Genomic DNA, 24,543 nt, shown 5'->3' with positions numbered 1-24,543 from the left:
CACATGGAAAGATACCTGTGCCCCAAGAAAAGCACACCTGAGATATCAGACTGGGAATCAATTTGTAGATCAAAAACCCAACACAATTTGACACATTCGCTCATCTCTAATCTGCAAGTGTAAAGTATTTACATTTTCTGTTACATCAATGCAAGCCAAATACATTAAGAGAATGAATGCTAAAATGCATCTATAGAATTGTGAAATAACACTGTATTTGACACGTTTGTATAACTGATATAGTACGGTATGATGTAATTGTAGCCCTCGCCTTGTTTTGGATGCTGCCTCCAATTTCTGCTACCTTCATCATGCTGAATATAAGGAGACTTTTGCCATTTAGAACTACAGTTTTTCAGACCAGATTTGTTCTCATGTTATGTTCTAACATAGGGGTGGCCAACTCCTGTCCTTGAGCGCTGCAAATAGGTCAGGTTTTCAGGATATCCCTGCTTCAGCACAGATGGAGCAGCCTGTGCTGAAGCAGGGATATCCTGAAAATCTGACCTCTTGGTAGCTGTAATTGGCTACCCCCATTCTAGCGTTTACATTTTTTTTTAGGGGGAAAGAAATTGAGAGCACACTGGTATTTGTCTGGATGGGTCTTGCTACAGGGGATCCTACATTTCTGAAAATGAAATGATCTGTGTGACACATCTTTAAAGGGAAATGTACTGATGCATTGTAACTTCCCGTTTAAAAGAACATACTGCAGCATTGATGTTTTGTACTATTTGCTTATTACATTCAACACCTTGTCATCACATTATTACCCTTCACGCATTGGTCAAAATTAACCAGGGTTTATGAAGCTTTGCAGAATGTGTATGTTTTGACAAGGTAATCATTTCTAAATGTATTCTTTCCCCCTCCACTCCAAACAATATATTTTATTTGTTCTCAACAACCCTGCAGTTCACTTCAAGTTCCAAAACGGTGGAAGGCAACATAGATAAAACCCTCCTCAAAATACAGGCGAAGTGGATCTCTGCATTGCCCAGCTAATCCCCCACAAGGACTAAATGGCAGCTTCCTGTACACAGCTTGTTTGTAAGGTCTCAGGCTATCAACTTGCACTGGTCTGAGTTTATCATAAACAGTATCCTCAGGCATATTATGCCACAATCCATTATAGCTCTGAAAGTTACTAGATGCCTCTAGACACATCATCTGGCATTGTCATTATCAATGTCAGAAGACAGAGGTACACCGCATGCCACCCACCGATAGCAATATAACTGTAAATTCCTCATCATTAGATAGAAATCTAAAATTGCGGTTATAGTGTCGGCGACACGACGTCGCGTCAAAACAAATGCATTGAATCCGTCGCATGCGCTTATAGTAGGCGCGACGGAGGGACCTAAATCTTTGTAGTCGGTAGAATTTGATTTTTACAGCGACGGTCTCACCATGTGATAGGCTGTAAACCAATCAGATAGCTTCTGATGCAGGGAGAGGGGGAATGTGTGTGTGAGTGCAGGGAGAGGGTGTGTGTATGTGATTGATTGTTTGTGTGAGTGTCAAGTGAAACACACTATATTAACAACTTTAAAATAGTCATTTCTCCCGTAATTTAAAGTTAAAGTAAATTCAGCATACACAGAAATTACAACTCCTCTCCGTTACAGCCTGCCCCCTTGCTCGTCTCCACCCCTCTTGCCTGACGTCACTCCCCTTGTAGCAAGACACGTCTCCAAAACTAAAATGACAACTTTCACAAGGGCTACGGAGACAGGTGACGCCATCCGTAGTTGGCATTATAAGCGCAACCTAAGACAGAAGCACAAACCATTGGTTGTTTTTTTTTGTTTTTTTAATGGGTACCTCCTAGATACAGAGCAGCTATATCAGGCAGACTGTCACAATTTGCAACATGACAAATATTACAGTTCCAAAGACCTATCACAGCATGACATCAGATTGAAACATCTGAAGTTCAATCAAGAGAACATCTAACATATCGATTTACTGATCACATACTGATCAGTGAACATACCGATTTACACATTTTAGATCCAGGACTGGCCTGAATCCACGTGGTTTGTGGAACCACAGACATTATAGGGTATGTTCCATTTCTTTCTTGTTGTTGTGGTACCATACAGACCACTCCATGTACCATGACTTTTTGCACTGCCTCTCTTTGTGTTGCCCTTCTGATTGGACATTCTGGTGAAAACGTGATCAGGACATGGAGTGCGGGGGGGGGGGGGGGGGAAACCAGTGGCTGTGGGAGGCCTGTCTGGCCTGTACTGAAAGTTGCCAGGCCCAACTTTTGCGTCCAGTTGCTGGACCTCTGGTTTCTGCGACCACTGCCGGCCCCGGCTCTCCCAGCTGCTGTCTCATCATCCCATGTTGTTTTTTTCTCTCCCACCAGTGCATGTCAGAAGCTAGGCCTAACTTCTGGGCACACCCAGCTTCCAGCGCACACTGGTGGGAGAGAGAAGACAACGTGGGAACAGGAGGCTGCAGCTGGGGAGAGCCAGAGCAACCAGGGGTAAGTGGTAATTTATTTATGGGGGTTGGGTGGTGGTGGTAATTGTATCTAGGTGGGGGTGTTTTTGTATCCAGGCAGGGAGTGGAATGTTTGTATCTGGGGTGTGTGTAGTGTGTCTGGGGGGGGGGGGTGTAGTGGTGTCTGTATTTGGGGGAGTATTATATTGGGAGGGGGTATTGTGTGTGTATTGGGGGGGCAGTGTGGGAGGGGAAATGGTATGGATATTGGGGGGAAGTGTGTATGGCCAGGGAAGGAGGGGGAAAGGAGTGTGAGGAGCTGGGGATTGAGGGAGCGGGATTGAAGGAGAGGGGTTAATAGAGTGATAGTGAAGGGGAGAGAGAAAGATGACTGAGGGGTGTAAGGGAGAGGGGTAGAGAAATACAGGTGAAAGGGGAGAGCTCGCAGGGCTGCCGACACGGGGGGAGGGGCAAAGCTCTAATCCTGGGTCCCAGGAAATCTGTTGACAGCCCTGGGCATGATGATGAATCTTCTAGCAGGCTTTCCTTTGAATTCTATTGTATATTCTCTATCAGCTGATGGACCCAGCAATCTGTTATCTGCTGCCATTGTGTAGCCAAATGTTGGAGTCTTCCTCCTATTTGCTGACCGCCGCTTGGAAACATGACGTTCGAAAGATGTTGCTACCCATTGACTTTCCTCTAAAGTTCTCGTATGACCTCTATTCTTTCTGAGAAGACCTTGGGCCATGAAAAATGACCTGTGGGGTTTTAAAGCTCTTCTGACTTGGGGAAAGGATGTCGCCTTGTTGCCTGCCAACTTGTCCACCAGGTTTCACATTCTGCTCCGAATCAGCAGCCTTTGAATGTCATGGAGCCATGTTTGATCTTAGAAGAAGCTTCTACTATCCAAGCTTTGAAGTATTATGCTGTGTGGTGCTGTTGAAATAGCAATGCATTTAGCTGTTACGTGGCTGGACTCCATAGATTCATCACATAAATAGCCTATGCCCAGACGATGAACAGAAATAGTTTTAAAATGTGATCTCTGGAGAGGAGAGGGGGGATCTATAGCTTTGGCAGGCTATCACAAGCCTTGAAGTCCTCTAGATCAAATAGGTACATTTGGCTAAATCTTTGAGAAGGATGGTTTCTTATCTGGATGTTGCCATTCTTCACTAAACCCTTTCTTGATTTCTGTATGCACTGGGAAGACTTGACCTATGTGAGCCCAGGAACATATGGGCCTGCTTCCTTATGGGCACTTTTAATTTCCATTACCGTCTTTACTGCTTTCACCAGGTTGTCAATTTCCTCTGCTGCAACACTTGAATATTCTTCTCACTTCATCCTCTTTGTCAAGACTAATTTTGAAATTCTGTTCCTACCAAGGCTGGTGTGGTGTGCGACAGCCGGAGGTGACATCACCCACCATCTCTCTTCTGATGGCGCCTCCAGCCTACACCACTTGGCCCCTGCCTGTTGCTGATATCAGACTGCTGCAGGGGGAACTTCGACCAACTCCGCCAGGCTGAGCCTGAACGGGACGCAATGTTTCATCCCCACTAGCCATATCCCTTAAACTCTGCAAATTTAGATTTCTTTTTATTTTAATAAAAGCCTCACAGTCTTAAACATGACTGGCGCATCCCCTGAACCCCTATACCAGGGTTAGGGTGGTCTGGGCATGAACTGGGAAACCCCCACTTGTACTAGGGACCCCCTGTATGTTGCAGGGATACATTAACCCCTTATTCCCCATTTACCTTGCAGGACTGTACTGCAGTAGGAATCCTAGTGGTGAGTCACAAGAACGTTTTCAGGGTAGGGGTTTGACCAGAGCAGTGTGCTTCAATGTATCCGAGAATCGCACCTGATTCCCGGGTACATCTGTGGGGTATCCTGTAACTCAGAAACCCCGCTACATAGCCACAATCTGCAAAGACTTTCTCAGTCAAAGCCACTCTGAAACTCATACCCTAGCAATCTCCTGGCCCAAAACCCCTGGAAAGGTTAAAAAAAAAAAAAAAACACAGAAAATCTTTGTCGCATAATTTTACACACACAGTCACAGTAATGCATATACGACAGTCAGGTCCAAGAGCTGACACTCTAGGACCCCAAAACACAGATAAAGGGCAACCAAGTGGGCATAACCTTTATTAGTGAGCCTGGTTACCCCTTCACCATCACATAAATAAAATACCTTTATACTTGCTATGAGAAATACAATTAATGTCCTGGTCATTCGTTTTGTAAGCAATGTTCTCCCCCCACACCCCTCCCTTAAAGTCTCTAAGGCTTCCAGTCTCATTAATGGGACAAGGGGGCATTAATGCACGGAGACTGCTTTGAATCCACCGTAATGGGAGTATCAATTTATCAATTTCTTGTATGCAGCAAACGCATTCAAAATAAAATAATGTTTATTTCTGTATATAGGGTCTGCATCAACTAAATACAAAAGAAAACACAACATCTCTAGATATTCATATTTATTTTATACTGTAATTTTAAAAAAAATATTTTCAATAGCAGTTTGCAACACAATACATACATGGTAATTAAATTCATTTTTTTTTCCAATTGTGGGTAACTTATTACAGAATTGAAGAAATGTTTGATAAACGTTAGATAAATGTCTAGTTGAAATGTTCTTTTGTTGTACTGCGTCTCTGAAAATTAACTCTGACTTATAGTATGCAAATTTGATCTATAGATTGAAAACCTCTCCTAGACTCCAAATCATTACAGTGAGAAGCAGGGTAAAGCATAAATCAGTGATTCATTAAAGCAGCAGTTCAAGCAATATCCTACATGTGTGGTTTTTTTTTTAATAAATCCGTTCTGTACTATGAGAAAATACTTGTAGCATTAAAAAAAAACTATTTTTAGTAACTGCCCAGTCACATGTTATTGCTGGACTACATTGCCCAGAATGCTGTGCAAGAACTTAATTTGATAACCCTGAGCAAACAATCGATTACAGGAGAACGGATCGATCTGCAACTAAACTAATCAGTTGTCAGTGTGAAGATTGTATTGATGCACATATTGAATGGGTTAAAAAAAAAAAAAAAACCCGGCTGCTTGAACTGCAGCTTTAAAGGTCAGGTTTTCAGGCTATCCCAGCTTCAGCACAGGTGGCTCAGTCAAAAACAGCCTCTGATTGAGCCATCTGTGCTGAAGCAGGGACTGATTGAGCTGGCTGTGCTGAAGCAGGGATATCCTGAAAACCTGACCTGTTGTGGGGATCTTGAGGACTGGAGTTGAGCACCCGTGCCTTAATGTACATATGTATAAACTCAGGGGGTCTGCAGCACCCCTTCTACCCCTGTCAATTCTCAGTCACGTGTTTATTTCTCTCTCTGTACAGTGTCTCATGAAGCTATCCTTTATCAGATAAACACGAGTAAGTGACCTGCTTGAAATCAGAGTTCCAGGAGCAACGCAACACATTTATTTTTTACAAGATACAAATCTTTTAAAATACAAGTTACTGTAAAGGGTGAAAATATCATGCTAAGGAAGCCAACTACACTGATACGTTGTTTAAAATGTTTATTTTGACCCACTGGGTTGTACTGCCCCTTTAACGTCCTATCAGGTGAGTGGAAAATAATGTACTGCTGTGGGTGCATTAACCCATTTCTCACTATAATAAATAAGGCTTCTAGTAATTTCAAACAATGAAATGCACAAACCGAACTGACGGGGGTAAAAAAATAAAGACTGTATCCAGCCTAAGTTACCCCAACTAAAGAAATAACTTATTTACTAAAGTAAACATTGCTATACAACAGGCTATTGTATGTATGTACAAATGTGGACATAATATAAAAACAAAGGTTTACAAAGAATATCCCCAATGAACAATTCTAGTTATAAAATGACCTCCTGGAAATTAAACATGTTCATTTGTCCCTTTGTGTGTCTAATTTGGAAGGACTACCAAATAAACATATACCATATTGTAGTGTACTGAATGTGTCCTCTAGTTAATTAAATCTGAATGTCATCCTCATCCAAACTATCTTTGGTGCAACACCCACCAGGTGGTCACATAAAAGGCTAAAAGCAACCTCTCTCTCACACAGAAAATAGAATACGCAGGACAATAATTAGCGGCTACATGATCTGTTAAATAAAATGCAAATTGCTTGTTCTGTAGTTTTCATTTGTAAAATGGGTTTTGCGCTTGCCATGATTATGTATGTCTAATTGTAAGTCGTTTTCATTTGTGACATCACTGGGATGTAAATAAAACTTGTCTTCATGCACGAGGACATAATATATGCTGTACAGTTGTACACCTGAAACGTCTGCAGTAGGAGGAAGGGAAACTAATTAAAAAAAAGCTCATTTAAACATACTAAGTGTTCGATCATAGCTCTTCATATTTTTTATAGAAGAAAAAGCTAAATTTAGGTTTTTAAAACGATGCCAAATCGGGTAGATCAGTCATGATTTAAAAATGTAAATTTTAATTTAAAATAATTGTATCAATAAACATATTTTTGAGGTCACTATAATGATATATATATATATATATGCAACAAAAATGTAGCTTTTTTCTTTATTAGTAGTGAAAAGTTCTAAGTGTTTTAATTGGTCCCAGAGAAAAGCAGATTACGATGTACAGTAGATTGTGATACCTTTGAGTGAACCAACATTAGCGTTCTTCGTAGATTAAATTATAGAGCAGTAAATAAAAAAGTCCAAATGCACATCTGATGACAATTTAGTTAATTTCTATATGTTTTTTCTTTTCATAAGTATTGGCCATTTAGTTCAATCCTTCGGCCAAAACATGTTAAGCCTGTAACCACGTCACAGTAGACCTTATCAGAAGGTCCTACACTACCAATTTTATACTGTGTTTTGTATTTCTTCCAATGCATAGAGAAAAGAGGAAACAAGACAATAATAACGCCAACAGCATGACGTGTGCAGTGCCTGATGGGTTACAATTTAGGAGCGCTATATGCGCTAAGTTATAGTGCAGTTAAAACTGGTTAAGCAACAGAAATGCTTAATATAGTAAAAAAAGATCTATAGATATTTTAACTGCACTATAGCTCCCTCTTGGCACATACAGTTCTTTTAAATTGTAACCCATCAGGCACTGCACATGTCACGCTCCCCATGTTTTGACTTTATTATTGTTTTGTTTCCTCTTTTCTCTATGCAGTGGCAGAAATTCAAGAGACCAGTATAAAATTGGTAGTGTAGGACCTGCTGATAAGTTATATCATGGTGAGGTTACAGGCTTGAAGCTGCAGTTCAAGCTGCCGTTTAAAAAAAAACCCCGATATATCTATAGATATATAGATATATAGATATCTATATATCTACACACACACACACACACACACACACACACACACACACACACACACACACACACACACACACACACACACACACACACACACACACACACACACACACTTCCCCATTCAATATGTGCATCAATACAATCTGCACACTGACAAGTGATTTGCTAAGCTGTAGACCGATACGTTCTCCTGTAATCGTTCGCTTGCTCCGGGGTTAATACATTCAGTTCTTGCACAGCATTGTGGGTAATGTAGTCCTGAAATATGATTGACTGGGCAGTTACAAGATACAATTGGTGCACTGCTAAAGAGAGGGAGGGGCTCAAGAGACAGAGCCTATCTGAAGGTGAAGGGGCTGTCACTTTGGAAATACTTCCTACATTAGAAACATTAAAAATGTCTTTAAAACATTTTTTTTAATGCTACAAGTATTTTCTCATAGTACAGAACTGATTAAAAAAAAAAAAAAACACATAGGATATTGCTTTAACTGCTGCTTTAAAGATGCAGTTCAAGCAATATCCTCTGGTGTGTTTTTTTTATTTTAAATTGTTCTGTACTAGGAGAGAATACTTGTAGCACTTAAAAAAAGAATACATTTTAAAGACATTTTAATGTATTACAATGTAACAAGCATTTGTTTCTATAGCAACCATTTACAAAGCCCATCCCCTTCCTCTTCTGAGACAGGCTCTGGCTCTTGAGCCCTGCCCTCTCTCTAGCAGTGCACCAATTGTATCTAGTAACTGCCTGGTCACATGATCTTCCACACAGAACTTTGCATCTTGGGTAATCTTCTGCAGCCCTAACAGCGATATAAAGAACCCCGAGCCAAATCTGCAGCGATCGATTACAGGAGAATCGATCGATCGGCAACTTAGCTAATCACTTGTCAGTGTGCAGATTGTATTAATGCACATATTGAATGGAAAAAATAAATATTTAAAACGGCAGCTTGAACACATTTTAGACAAAGGATTGAACTTAATGACGCATTCAGACGAGACAACGAGTATTCTAAAGCTTGCCTTAAACTAGCCCGGTTACATGCTGGGTACATGATGGGTGTAACCTGGCTAGATTAAGGCATTTCTGCATTGACTAATGACCCATCGGATTAACACAGCAGGGGTCCATGGCAGTCCCATTTGTTTGAATGGGACTGCCAGGGACCCCCACTGTTAATCTGATGGGCCATTAGTCAATGCAGAAATGCCTTAAACTAGACCCAGCATGTACCCAGCATGTACCTGGGTCTTTTTGGCGATTGCCACTGGTTTGTGTTAGAATAACCGTCGGCACTACAGTACTTTCAAGAAGACAAAACACAGAAAAAAACAAAGAAATTAACTACGTGCATTATATTGGATGTGCATTGGAGTTTCCTTGTCTACTGCTGTGTATTTGAGGTCACTTTCCCAGTAGCACTCCAATTGACACAAATAAATATATAATACTGTGGGTCTGGGTTTTGCACTTGCCAAGATTTTGTATGTCTAATTGTAGATTCAATTATAGTGTACAGAGCTTTTAAAACCCTACAGGTTTCTTTTTTTAAATGTACTGAGGAAGAAACCCTGAGGTTTCAAAAGCTTTGTACACTATAACCAGCATTTCACCTATAAAGAACTATAATGTTGGTCGGTGAGAAAGTATCTTTCTTTTTCAGCCAAATTCAAATGAATTGTATTTTCTTTTATGTTTCAACTCCAAACAGTGTATGATTTAAAAAAAAAAAATTTTTTTAAAAATCAGCGCAACTCAAGACTTTTGCTCGATGATCTAAAATTATTTCTGATGAAGATACACGAAAAGTCAAGATTAAATAAAGGGTCTTATCACATTGTGGACTTTATTTAGATGTTAATAAGTTCAGAATCTAGGGACCTATACAAGAGCTTTCTAGGAATAACTGTTGTTGATCTTGACTGGCCGAAGACTGAGAAAAGGCTAAAGAAGTTAATGCATCGTTTGAGACATATTGGTACCAGTCTGGTATGCAGCAATACCAATTGCAGAGGTGGTGGTTGCAGGGTTTAGACTGTATCCTGCACCCGGGTTGACATATGTGCTTCCTATAACAGAACTGGCCACTGTGGTACTGAAAAAGAAAGCAAATAAGAAAAAAAATTACTATAACAACTCCCTCAATACTTGTAGGAGAATTACAGGTACACAGTAAAGACTAATTTGTTCACATCGGAAAACATTAAAAGAGGGAATTAAGTTGGACAAATGTGTGCAAATTCACCCTTGCACGTAACATACAGATATAATGCAAACAATGAAGGGTAAAATGTCGGTAGTGTATTTTACAAATATCACGTAATTCCAATTTGTATACTCTACGCATTCTCAAGAAAATGTGGTGGAAGTGTGGAAAACAGCACTTTTTTTTGTTAAATATTGTTCCCCAACAAATGTAGAATATTTTACAGTGGGAAACATTTGAATCCTTAGAACAGAAACAAAGAAAACTAGAATGTATTTTCTTGGTGGACATGTTTCAGTGGACCATACCATCTAACTACGTGTTATTCAAGTACATATTGGAAACACAATTGAGAATATAACTTTCGCTGTAACAATGGCAGTTTAGGTTAAGAGTATTTGTTTGAAACCTTTATTTTCCTACTAAAAAGAGTAAAGGATGAGTGCTATACAGTTACTTCCTAGCTGAACAGCAATTGGAGAATTTATTTTTTTTACAAATCACTCACCAGGGTATATATTCAGAAACATGAGATCACCATTAACACTGATTAGCGATCATTTAAGAGAAAGAGCAATACTAGTAACCACGTTTAAATGTACCATAACATATCTAACTTCATCATTACTTTTGTCTGTACAGAAATAGATCGAATACTATTGTCTTTAAAAAAAAAAATGTAGTAGCGTTTATACATTTTGAACAAAATAATGTTATAGAATAAATTATATATCTCTAAGCAATAAAACATCCCACACTCTGGGAAAGAAGATTTTTCTTACAAGGAATTGTCCTCACTTAGAAAAATAAAGCATTTTTCTACCACTACATATGTTGTATGTTATATCAGTTTTTCAACTAAAATAAAAATGTTATTAAATCTTGTGACCGATAAGACAAAAATAAAATGGTGCTATATCACTTAAAGCAGAATAAAGTGATTCATATTACTTATAGGAAGCTTGAGCGGACAGGCTTGGCAGTTCTGTGTTGGCAGGATGTGGAACGGATCCTTGACTTAGAGAAGGAAGTTGTTCTGAAGGAATTGGATAGGACTGAATATGGCCCATCTGTGCATTCCCTGTAACTAGATAGGTGGCATTCGGATGCGGTCCTTGATATGTCTAAAGTCGAGAGAAAAAAAAGATAAAGGAAAAAAAAAAGAAAACAATGCTTGTCAAGATGTTGACAACTGACTTCCTGCCTCATAATGGGAAACTAGCCAAATCCCACAAACCATTTGCATCCCACTATTCTGACTTATTCAAATATAACTGGTTAGCACTCATGACAACTCCTAAGAGTTGTTTCTTTTCTGCTTGAGCTATTAAAACATTTAGGAGTATGTTGTTAAGGATGATGCAAATAATTATGTGATTTTTTGCATTGGAGCAAAATGTGCAAAACCTATCGACCATTAGTAAAGACAAAGGATTAAAAATAGTGACTCACATACAAAACATGTCTTTCTGATAATAATAATGATGGTGCCAAATATGAACACAAATGACCAACGGCTGGCAAGATAAGAATATTTCTAATTAGGTTTTGGCTCTACTTGTCTGTGGATATACGGTCTAGATAAAGTGGGACTAACCAAGTGTAAGTAGTAGAGAATGAGGGGAAGGTAGTAGAGAATGAGGGGAAGGTAGTAGACAATGAGGGGAATGTAGTAGAGAATGAGGGGAAGGTAGACAGTTAAAATGCATACATTGAGGTATATGAATGGGAAATTGTTGTTGGCCATGAAGAGGAATTAGACTGTTATTGCCTCCATACTCATAGGCTAATAAAACACAAGTCAGTTGTAAGATGTACCTGTTGAGTAGGGACTCCAGCTGATTGTATGTAAAATTGTTGGTTTTGCATCTTTGCATACATAGAATACATGGGGTCCTCATTTATTAGCTTTGTATACAATGAAAGTGCCTCCATTACTTGAATATTTAATTCAGAAAGTTCTGAGTGCTTCCTGAAAAATACAAAGCAGTTAACAATTTTTAACAGATTGTATTAAAGTAAATATTGAATGGTTATTTACAATGATCACAACTTAGAGATGTGATGTGTTAATAAATAAATAAGAATTTGGCAATTTACAAAAACCCTAACAAGAAATGTCACCGAAATTTACCAGAAAAATCAACCAGCACTCAGAGCAAAAGCTCCCCGATTTTATCAAGAAAAGTATGCTAAATTAACTGGCAAACATTCACATAGCAGTAACACTGAACTGCATATAATTTTAAGTCTCGATAATTTATCTAGACTACATGAACTAAGCAATGAACAGCATTGCCATCTATTGGTTACACTCAAATCAAATAAACACAGTGTGTGCTTTTTACTTTAAATTAGTTAATATATAATGTGAGGAAATATCTTACTTTGTATTTTTTAAATTCTGTAATTCTGTTATCAAATAGATGAATAACTGACACAAGGTCAGTGAAACATCAAAAGAAAGTACATTTAATGGTGCACTCCTAGGCCAATTTTTCTTTTTTTTACATTTGGTGTCCACATGAAGTGAAGATAAGTGAATAAGTGAATAAAAATACAAATATTAAAATAACACATGGTGCTGCGGTCTCTATAATAGTCTTCTGGAAGAGATAAGTATCTCTATTGAAGTGAAAGGATGGTATATTCCCTACAGCCTTGAATTGGGTATGGTCATGTATATACTGTATAGCCATCTAATCTATATACAATGAATTGACAACTGCCATATAAATGTACAACTCGTGACCATCTATGTTGTTCAATGCTGCTTGTCACTGGAGTCTAATATAAGCTCCTTTAGTAAGACAGTAAACAAGAATCACATTTATATGCTCCAGAATAGATGAGCCGCATGATATTGGCTCTGTTTCCTATATATAGGCTGACCACTAATAAAACATACCCAGTGGAGGGCTGTATAATCACAGCTGCAGAAATCTGCCTGCGAGTTAACCCACAACTTGAGGCTTTGATATAGATCGTTTGCCCAAATAGTATTAGTAATGGTACAAATGTTTAGCAATTGACACTGGTGTGTGGAGTGGGATAACTGAAGATTGTCTAAACTGCCATATAAATGCTGTTTACTAAACAGCGCAGCTCTAACATCACTGCATAATTTTACCATACTCTCACAGAATGTTAGAGTTATCCCACAATCTGCAACATTAATATCCGCATGTTTATAATATCAACGATAAACTTAGCTGCAATGTCACAGTGTAGTGTATCCTTAACTTAGCCACTATATCCTTAACACCTGACCTGTTGGGGTTCCCCGAGGACAGGAGTTAGGAAACATTGTCTTTCAAACATAGTGGAGACCATAATTACAGCTGATAAGATAAATGACATTATACGTCTTGCAGTTTATAAAATGTCTTATCACATATGATCTTGTTTTATCTGCATTGTGGAACGTTTTGGTGGTCTGCATGAATTGACATGCCTTACAGCTCTTGCATTGAAAAGAGCCTTTGAGATTTGATGTGAGCCAGGTTTTGATGGCCCTCATTTGGTAGTGGCTGTGTACAAGATCATCTCTTAGGTTCTTAGACCTCCTACTGGTGATACTGGGAGTAATCTTAAGTACCTTCGCCAGATCGCTGTCTGACCTCAGTATGTGCCTGTGTTTGGCAAATATTGACTTGATCTGTTTCCATCTGTGATTCTGTTAACCTTATTTTTAATATGGTATAGCATAAAAAAATTAATTCAAACAAATATATTGACCACTTCCATATTTGCCATATAAACAGGACCACAGACAATAATGGCACATTTAACAACTGTTGTCACTTAAACGAAAGACAATGCTAAAGCATGTTTTAAACTGGACAAAAAATGTTTTCTTTTACAGTATGTTATCAATCAATCAGCAGCATTTCTGTGTGTTAGAGCTGACAAAAGTAAAAAAAAAGAAAAGGAGGTTTGTTGATTTTGGCTGGAATTCATACAGCATGAATATATATATATGCATGAATATATATATATATATATATATATATATATATATATATATATAACAGTTGTTACATGTGCCATTATGGTCTGTGGTCTAGTTTATATGGCAAATATGGAAGTGGTCAATATATTTGTATATATATATATATATATATATATATATATATATATATATATATATATATATATATACAATATATATATCTCTCTGTATTTCTGCTGCAAATAAATATATACACTTTCAATGCTCTGAGCTAGGGCATTCTGAAACAATAACTTACAGACCTGTCAATGTCTTCAAGTTTTTCATCAATAAGTGGTCCCATCTGATGACACGCAGCTGGAAAGAAAGAGAAAAAAAGTAACCAGAAAGCAAAATACATTTTAAAGTGCTACTATGCCTAATAACAATATATTTTTGTGATGTAAACATTAGAACAGGAAGATATGCTTGCATTATTACTAATGCAGAGTAATAAAACACAAACAAAACTATCACAGAAAAATTGGGGCCCATTAATTAAAAGACTGTTTACTATGTATATATCTGTATGTACAGTACAGTAGTGAGAAAAGGTTTATGAACCCCTTAGGATTTTCACATATTTCAAACCAAACATTTTATTAGATCTTAATCAAAGTCCTAATAATAGATGAAGATAACCTGATCAAATAAAATTACACAAAAACATAATACTTTTTCAACATTTATTTATCCACAAATGATTCAACATCCTTGTGTGACAAAGTATGTGAACCTTTAGACTCAGTACCTGGTGGCACCACCTTGAGCAGCAATTACTTCAACTAAGCATTTCCTATAACTGCTGGTCATTCTCTCAAATCTGTTTTGAGTAATTTTGGCACATATTTCCTTACAGAAATGCTTCAACTCAGGGACATTTGAGGGCTTCCTTGCATGGACAGCTCGCTTCAGATGCTGCCACAACATTTCAGTGTTCTATTTTTGTAGATTTGCTTGTATGTTTAGGATCATTGTCTTGCTGTATGACTCGGTTTCGCTTCAGTTCATGGACGGCTGGCCATTGATTCTCCTCTAGAATCTTCTGATACAATGCAACATTCATGTTTTTGTCAATGATAGCAAGCCTTCCAGGGCCTTAGGGATCAAGGCAGCCCCAAACCATCACACTCGCACCACCATGATTGACGGTTGGGATGAGGTTCTTCTGTTTGAACGCAACGTTTGGTTTCCACCAAACAATGTTTCTCATTGAGGTAAAAAAGTTCTACCTATGTCAAATCTGTCATATTGTTACAGATGTTTTGTGGATCATCTATGGGCTCTTTGGCAATCTTCAAATGGGCAGCAATGTTTTTTTTTAGAGAGCAGTGGTTTCCTCCTGACTATCCTTCCATGATACAAAGTCTTGTTCATTTTTTTCTGATATTTGAGTCATCAACACCCACATTAGCCAAGGTGAGATTGTTAGATTGCAAAGGAGAAAGTTGAGAGGCACAAAGCTCTGTTAGTCTATAGTTCTATACAGTAGTGAGAAAATGTTTGTGAACCCCAATGATAATGGGCCAAATGAGTGGCCTGCAGATCCTTGGATGTTAATCTGGGGTTCTTTGTGACTTCCTAGATGATTGGCCAGTTTGTTCTTGGAGAGATTTTGTTAGGATGGCTGCTCCTAGGTAGAGTGACTAGGCTTCAACTCTCCATTTGTAGACTGTGTGACAGAGGATTGGTAGAGACCAACATCTTTAGAAAGGGTTACAAAACCATGTCTAGAGTGATTAGCATCAATAACTGCTTTTCTGAGGTCCTCAGAGATTTCTTCTGACGTGGCATAATGTGTTTACACACACACCTGTATGGTGAAGACGAAACTCCAAGTTTCTGATCGTTATGTAGGGTGGGGCCTCCCAAACTCTCCCCTGAAGATCTCCTTTAATGTATCTGATAAAACCAGGGTTTCACTTACTTTTGCACATACCCTGACTCTGAATTGCTCATTGTTTGTCAAATTCATACATAATTTTGTTTCAAAAGACATGGAATTGGTTAATCTAAACCCTATTGGGTATTTAAGAAAAGACTATGGTATTTCTGTAATTATCATTGGGGTTCACAAACTTTTGTTTGCCACTATGTTTTTGTTTATGCATCTCCAAAAACATATGCTGTGCGTTACAAAATAAACTATATCATTCAGAAAATGAAAATACAATAAGTGCAACAGACAAAAGCAAGACCACGAAAGTGTGCTTTTAGATGTACCTTGAGTGTGGGAGAGAAGGTGCTTGGTATATATGGAGTGTGAGGGTGTTCAACAGGTAGGGGGCAGTGATGGAGAAAAAAAAAAAAAAAACAGGTGTGCCCCGAGGACGCACATTTTAAGTGAAACACCATTGTTTTTTGTGTCAGTTAAATTGTGTATATTATTGTATAGTCTGTGTTGTGGGAACAAGCTGAATCTCCTGAGTAAGGCTCTGGAGCGCGTCTCTCTCTCTCTCTCCTTCCCTGGCCGCCGTCTCTGCGTGTGCGCACGGCAATGGCCACTTCTGCACATGCGCGGGGAGGAACATGTCACTTCCGTTACACACTTCTGTCACCATGAAGGAGATTTTGTCCAAGGGAAATTTAGAAGGTGCCACTAAAGAAGTTTAACGCAAAAAGGTTTTAGGTGAGAGAGCAGAGTGCAGGAGATGAGCAAAGTTATAGTGGGAAACAAAAGCTGGGATGTAGGGAGGAGCAGAATAGTGTAGATCCTTAAAGACGGAGATAACTTTGTTAGCATGAATCTTTCCATGTGTATCACCTACAAAGACAGAGAGTTAGGAAATGCAATTTCTGTGAACCATCTGTGTACAGGACATGGACAATCCCAAGAATGTCTAGGATTATCAGGCATAAAAACCTGTAAAGGGTGAATTAAATGCATAACCCTAAAAAGGAGTTGGAAGAGATACTAAAAAGTGTATTGTAGAAAAGAAATGGAGAAGAGGCACTAAAACACTAAAAACTAAATTACTAGTCCAACAGTTTGGGGAAAATTCAATTACAAGATCTCACCGTCAACAATTTAGTTCACTGAATGTAGCAAATGTTATCATTTCAAAATGCAGGATGCCATAATCAAATGTGCAATGACTACATACCAAAACCATAATTCCTTAATGGACTTCCATATAAACTTCTCTTCTATATTTCCATTTCTATTGAAAGCATACAAAATAAAATGATTTGTATGAATAGCTGGTATTAGGGAGATAAGCATGAAGATGATGCAATGTGTTCCAACACACCTAGCAAAGCTTTCCATGTGTCAATTTTACCAGCAGAATATGTTTTAAATATGATAGAAAAAGAAAAAATGTGCACAAGCGCTAAAGACTAAAACACCAGTGTGACAATTGCAAAATATATATATATATAAAGGCTGCCTAGTAATACTGTCAGTACTGACAGAGAAAGTGAAAGTGCAGCAGCCGGAAGACTCTTTGTTGCATTGCCTGTATTTGCCTTGCTGCTTGTAAGTAGGGCTCTGATTTTTCACACCTGGATGACCAGCGGTGTTCTCATTTGTACAAACCATTTTATGGCATAGTTCTTTTTATTTAATAAATAGTTTTTATAGTCACTAGGAGTCTCTATGTTATATGTGCAGTGTGTGTATTAGTGTAGACCTGTTTTAACCCTACAGTGTTGCACTATGATCTGTGTCTGTTTGTGTTTTTTCCCCTATATGGCCTGTCAAGCAAGTGTGCTGATCCCCTGAGGAGTACAGGATTATCCAATGAACTTTTGGCGCCAGGTTTTTCTTTGTTTTCACTTAAATATGATAGAGCTTTGAAGACAAAGAGAACTTTGTAGGCGATACACAATTTAATGGACAGTCAGGAGAGGGATTTAATGAGGGAATAAGGGAGAAAGTGACATGATTCTAGCTTCATCATTTGTTAGATTGCAAAAGAGAAAGTTGAGAGGCACAGAGCTCTGTTAGTTTATAGTTCTAAACAGTGGCGAAAAATGTTTGTGAACCCCAATGATAATTACGGAAATTCCATAGTTCTTCCATGATAACCTTCTTGAATCAAAACCAGCCTTTTCTTAAATATCTGATAGGGTTTATATTAACCAATTCCATGTCTTCTAAAACAAAATTATGTATAGATAAAACAATCAATGAGTAATTAAGAGTCAGGGTACAAGCGAAACCCTGGTTTTATCAGTTAAATTAAAGTGAATAATTACAATCAGGTGTTTAAATAATTAGGTAGATCTTCGTGTGCGAGTTTGGATGTTCCATCCTATATAAAGATCAGAAACAGTAAGCGTTTGTTCTTCACCATACAAGTATGTGGAAACACTTAATAGGAAAAAAGATGATTGGGGTGGCGCCACTGATAAAGGAGATGGTCATCAACCAAGTCTTGTGGTAACTTTGCCGGGAGGCGTATACATTGTGGACTGACCTGTGATGCCGGCTTCATCTACCATCAGCGGGCAGGACACCAATTGCGGCGGACGCCCGTGCAGACGTTCTGTTACGCTGCACGTCATGGGACAGCGACTCCAGCAGCAGCAAGACACCGGAGTAGATGCCAGCATCATTCAAGCACCCTCTTTATTACGTGCCCATTACCTACCTACTTTTTGTAAGTAGGATTCCAATTTTTATGTTGTATGACCACCTGCATACCATTTGTTTTTATATGCATTGTTTTGAATACAATTGAACTTTTTTCACTCATTTGACCTTCGCACTATAGTAGACTTCCCTAGGCATTTTCTTTTTCACATTTCCTATAGTCTTCACTACAGTATAGCAGTGGTCAATTGGTCATATATATTTGTATTAGACTATATGTCTTTTTTAATCTCTCTACCATCCCTGAATATCATTTGAGCACCCCCTCTGTGGAGTCCTCTGGATCCAGGACATTGGTTCTACACAGATCGCCCCACGGTTTGAATTGGTCTTCTAATTGGCACACTATTTATTCAATGTTTTTTGACCATCTCCTTTATTAGTGGCACTGACTAAATCATCTTTTTCTTATGTGCTTTATCTGATTACAGTTGATCAGAGGACTACCTTGGCAGCCACTGCTGCATATAGCATAATTATTGAATTTGAAAAATCACTGATGTGATAATTATTGTTTTTTTCTAATCGCATTCTCCTCAGACACACCTCATTATTAGTAACACTGTACACTTCTCTTCTCATTGGAAACACGTCATGCCACGATCAAAAGAAATCTCTGAGGACCACAGAAAATCAGTTATCTTCAGTCTAGAAAAGGGTTACAAAACCATTTCTAAGGATTTAGGGCTCCACCAATCCACTGTCAGTCTACAAATAGAGAAAGTTCCAGACCACTGTCACCCAAGAGCGGTCGTACTACCAAAATCTTTCCAAGAATAAACTGGCAAATCATTCAGGAAGTCACAAGGAACCCAAGAAGTCCAAGAATCTGCAGGCCACTCTCACCTTGGCTAATGTGAGTGTTTATGACTCAACTATCAGAAAAAGACTGAACAAGAATGGTGTTCATAAAAGGATAGCCAGGAGGAAACCACTGCTCTACAAAGAACATTGCTGCCCGTTTGAAATTCGCCAAAGAGCACATAGATGATCCACAAGACTATTGTAACAAGGTTCTCTGGATAGATGAGTCAAAGGTAGAACTATTTGGCCTCAATGAGAAACGTTATGTTTGGCGAAAACCAAACACTGCGTTCAAACAGAAGAACCTCATCTCAACCATCAAGCATGGGGGTGGGAGTGTGATTGTTTGGGGCTGCTTTGCTGCAATCAGTATAAGAAACGCTTCATTGAAGTCATCTGTGCTCAAGGGGGTGCCACCAGGTACTGAATATCTAAAGGTTCAGATACTTTTTCACACATCGATATTGAATGTTGAATCATTTGTGGGTCAATAAATGTTGAAAAAGTGTCATGTTTGTGTCTCATTTATTTGATCAGGTTATCTTTATATATTGATAGGACTTCGATTAAGATCCAACAACATTTTAGGTTTGAAATATGTAAAAATCTTAAGGGGTTCACACAAACTTTTTCTTTGCCACTGTATACCATCTTGACTACTGTAACCTACAACTGAGAGCATGCATTACAGTTTTACTAGTATAGTGACAGAGGAAAGAGAGGAACTTAGCAATCTTATGAGGGGAAAAGCCAAAAGTTTTACTCGGGACAATAGAGGACAAGAAGAATCAACTGACACACTTGGGCAAAATGCTGTGGAGGTTGGATAGATAGAAGGTAGGTGGTTACATTTACAGTGATGGAAAAAGGGAATATTGCACAAGGTTTTAAGAGGAGCTCAGTTTTAGCCATATTAAGGATATACAGTGGTGAAGAGGCAGAGACGGGAGAGTGAACAGTAGGTGTGGGGTTAGGGGTGGCTAGATAGAGATCCAACAGGATTATAACCGACCATGCAGGATTATAACCCACCATTCGAGGCAGCAGGTCTAGCACTGAATTAAATGATTGCAGCTTTTGCAGTAATAAGCACATTTATAAAAAGAGAGAGAATATAAATATATATGATGTAGAGATATCTGTACTGTGTTAGCCGAGCTTAATAATCAAAATGGAATAGACGATACCGTTCTGTGGCTAACGAAATGCTTTTATTTGTGCGAGCTTTCGAGATACACTGATCTCTTCTTGAGGCAGTGTTACAATGACTAAAGCAAGCAAGGTTCAACTTAAAAACAGTGCATCTTGAAATGTTATCTGTGACTGAAACCTATCCCTCCCCCCTGTGCTGTATGCGATTTATGACTTGAGGTGTTAAATAGTTCCTGCATGTTAGTGATGTTAGTGTGTGTGTATGTATGTAAAAATAAATGTATACTCGCCCACAGTGTATACAGTGCTTTACAAAAGGTGTGTGTGGAGTGGGAGTGTATACCAATAGTGTGGGTAGGTGTGGAAATGTGATAGGGTGTAGCATTACTAAAAGTGTGTGTAGATACTATGTGGTCCCTATTAGTGTAGAGGGATGGAATTACATAGAGTAGTTGTATGGGTAAGAGACAGCTGTGTGTGTGCAATCATATAGCACAGTATGTATAGACATGGCATTAAGCATATGTTTAAATATGGTACATAATATTCCCTAACAGGTAAAGAAGTGTTTTTAGGCAGATGATTCAAGATTAGTATGGGATATCCCCACTGTAAAACAAAAACAAATAATTAAAAAATATATATATATATTACAGTTGTTTAGATTTCCATTTAAACTAATGAAAAGATAAACTAAACATGTATAACACCCCGACACCATTTCAGTGAGAGACACTGAACAGCTTTTATTTTAAACTCAAACCAATAATGAGAAAACAACATCGACATGGTTTGCGCTGGTCAGATTAAATAACCATGATGAATACTTTCGACTTGAACACAAAGACAGTGGGGTCTATTCTATACTGTAGCGCCAAATTGTGACAAGTCGCTTCTAAACTACACTTTAGAAGGGAATTTGCATGTTTTGCTATTCTGTAAGCCCTTCTTACATGTCCAAACCATACGAAAAGGGATTTTTTAGAATTGTTTTCAGTCTGGAAGTGCAAATCCAGGAAGAATTACCAAAATCGCACTTTTTTGCAAACTCGCAGTACTTTAGTAGCTCTGAAAAGTGCAAAGGGCTAAATTCCTTCTAAACAACTCACATTGTTTTCTCGCTATCTCAAAGCAGGCGTAATAGGAATTGCGATATTCCTTCAAAGTCTGAAATGTGGAAGAGAAGGATGTGGAGGAGGAAGGAGGAGGACTTCCTAACCGAATAGTATCTCCAGTTGTATACTGCTGCGGCACAGTTTATTCGAGCATTTGCCCGTTCTGTGCCGCAGCAGTAGCCTGGCGCGCGCCCGAGTGTGACGGGCGCGCGCCGAAGCAGCGGAAGAGCGCCCTCCGATCGGGGCGCTCTCCCTACCGCTGCCGGGTCCGCCGGTTCCCCCGGAACCCCCTGCCGCTGTCCCGCGATCGCGGGACACCAGGGCTCCCTCGGGGAGCCCTTGGACACGCGTGCAGGGGGCGCAGGCTCCCGATGACGCGTGACCGCGCGTCTATGACGCGCGGCACGCCGAGGGGCGGCCACTAGCAAGCCGGGAAATCTCCCGGCTTGCGGATCTGGCCGCACTGCGATAAAGTGTGTCGCCAGTGTATATGTCCCCTCAAACCACCCTTCAAATAAATTGGGGAAAGGTGCTGGTGCTTAAAAATGAACATACCCGAGGTACCCTGGGAGAGACGCTAATGTCTATACAAAGTATACTTAAATGAGTCACACATCCTAAAATATATCCTTAAGACAAATCAGTCTAAGGGTCCTTGTGATGAAGGGGGTAAGAGTGTCAGACCCAACAGGATTAGAACCCACAATGCTGCCATTCATGCAGCAGCTCTAGCATTGAACTAACCCATATTCTGCCTAGCTTCCTTTAAAACAGCAAAAAACGTGAAATCTTATGTGTTTTTTTGTTTTGATTTTTAAACATAAATCAGTACTGTAGTATTAGATAAGTGACTTTTTTGTTCAACTCAATGCCATTTTTAAATCAGTTTTAAAGTATCTTTTGATTTGTATAGCAGGTTTTAGCCCACTTCCCAAGCAGTGCAAGATCTTTGCAACACTTTCCTGTTTGGGATTATTTGTTACCAATGTCCCCAGCAGTTTGAGCTGTAAACTATGACAATGGTTACCTTAGCAATAGAAGGATATATTGTAGCTGCTGAGTTACACTAACTGAAGGATTGATTTAAACTGAAAGGCGGCATTATATTAGGCACACAATCAGGCGTTTTACAGCTTAAGAACAGGAGCACCAAATTATTGTCAGTTTAGGTAAGAATGTAGAAATATATGTTTTACACACACACATATATATATAAATATATATATTATTTTTTTTAAAAAGGGTGTTGGGGTGTTGGGGAGAGAAGTATTATTGTTGCTTTAATAGCAGACCATTTCCACTTTCTGGTTGCCAGTTCAATGTTCCTTATCCAAAAAAATTAACACACCTGACACGTGATACTGGAATATCCAACATCTGGGTTAGTTCAATGCTAGAGCTGCTGCCCTGAGTGGCAGCATTGTAGGTTCTAATCCTGTTGGGTCTTAGACTGGTACCCCTTCATCACAAGGACCTCTAAACTGATTTGGTCTTAAAGATATATTTTAGGAAACGTGACTCATGCTAATAACTATACCAGTGGTTTTCAACCTTTATTTGGTTAGGGAACCCCAGAATTCGATGAAAAAAAAATCTGGGGAACCCCAACCCTCACACCCCGTCTCTCCACCGCCCCCCTCCCGTCACCCCCGTCTCTCTCCCCCTCCTCGCGCTCGTGCACACTCTCCCACACACTACACTCCCCCTCCCACACACACACACACTATACTCTCCCCCCCCACACACACACATACACTACACTCTCCCCCCCCCACACATACTACACCCCCCACACATACTACACCCCCCCCCACACACACACACACACACACACACACACACACTACACTCTCTTCCACACACACACACTACACTCTCCCCCCCCCCACACACACACTACACTCTCCCCCCCCCCACACACACACTACACTCTCCCCCCCCCACACACACACACACTACACTCTCCCCCCCCCCACACATACACACTACACTCTCCCCCCACACACACACACACTACACTCTCCCCACACACACACTACACTCTCCCCCCCCACACACACACACTACACTCTCTCCCCCCCCCCCACACACACACACTACACTCCCCCCCCACACACACACTACACTCTCCCCCCCCCCCACACACACACTACACTCTCCCCCCCCCCACACACACACTACACTCTCCCCCCCCCCACACACACACTACACTCTCCCCCCCCCACACACACACACTACACTCTCCCCCCCCCACACACACACACTACACTCTCCCCCCCCCCACACACACACTACACTCTCTCCCCCCCCCCCACACACACACACACACTACACTCTCCCCCCCCACACACACACACACACTACACTCTCCCCCCACACTACACTCTCCCCCCACACTACACTCTCCCCCCACACTACACTCTCCCCCCACACACTACACTCTCCCCCCACACACACACACTACACTCACACACTACACTCACCCTCTAACACACATACCCGCATTACCCACATACCCCGCATTACTCTCCCACATTCCCCCACGCACTGTCCGGACCCGTTAAGGAGTGAAGCACTTGGAATATGTTCCCCCTCCACTCCCGCCCTCCCTGCGGGAGCGCACACTGACCGGAGCAGGCAGAGAGAAGAATAGCAGTGAGCTGCCAGCTGCTGCTGCTTAGCTCGGGAGCTGCTGGGTCACTGCTGCTTGGGGTGCCACCGCGCCACCAGTCCTGGGACAGCTGTCCCCGCTGGCGGCCGCAGTACCCCTGAGTGGTGCTTGCGGAACCCCGGTTGAAAACCACTGATCTATACAATGAATATTTAAATATCTCCCAGGGTACACCTCAGGTATTTTCATTTTTCAGCACTAGCAT

The 24,543-nt window shown here is 39.9% G+C and overlaps 1 protein-coding gene across 3 annotated transcripts in view; it reads right to left on the bottom strand.

Annotated features, from left to right (window-relative positions):
• Positions 1 to 4,937: 4,937 nt before the first annotated feature.
• Positions 4,938 to 24,543, bottom strand: part of STAM (signal transducing adaptor molecule) — a 49,234-nt gene continuing 29,628 nt past the window's right edge. For all 3 annotated transcript variants that reach the window (XM_075587503.1, XM_075587504.1, XM_075587506.1), the window contains 4 exons: positions 14,263 to 14,317; positions 11,827 to 11,980; positions 10,960 to 11,132; positions 4,938 to 9,897 (listed from right to left, as the gene is read on the bottom strand). In XM_075587503.1, the coding sequence (XP_075443618.1) occupies positions 9,756 to 9,897; positions 10,960 to 11,132; positions 11,827 to 11,980; positions 14,263 to 14,317 (524 nt within the window). In that variant the 3' untranslated portion in view covers positions 4,938 to 9,755. The remainder of the gene's footprint in view (positions 9,898 to 10,959; positions 11,133 to 11,826; positions 11,981 to 14,262; positions 14,318 to 24,543) is intronic.

The sequence above is a fragment of the Ascaphus truei genome, chromosome 2, assembly GCF_040206685.1.
Source record: "Ascaphus truei isolate aAscTru1 chromosome 2, aAscTru1.hap1, whole genome shotgun sequence".
In the NCBI taxonomy this organism is placed as follows: domain Eukaryota; kingdom Metazoa; phylum Chordata; class Amphibia; order Anura; family Ascaphidae; genus Ascaphus; species Ascaphus truei.
This window is presented reverse-complemented; position numbering and strand designations above follow the sequence as displayed.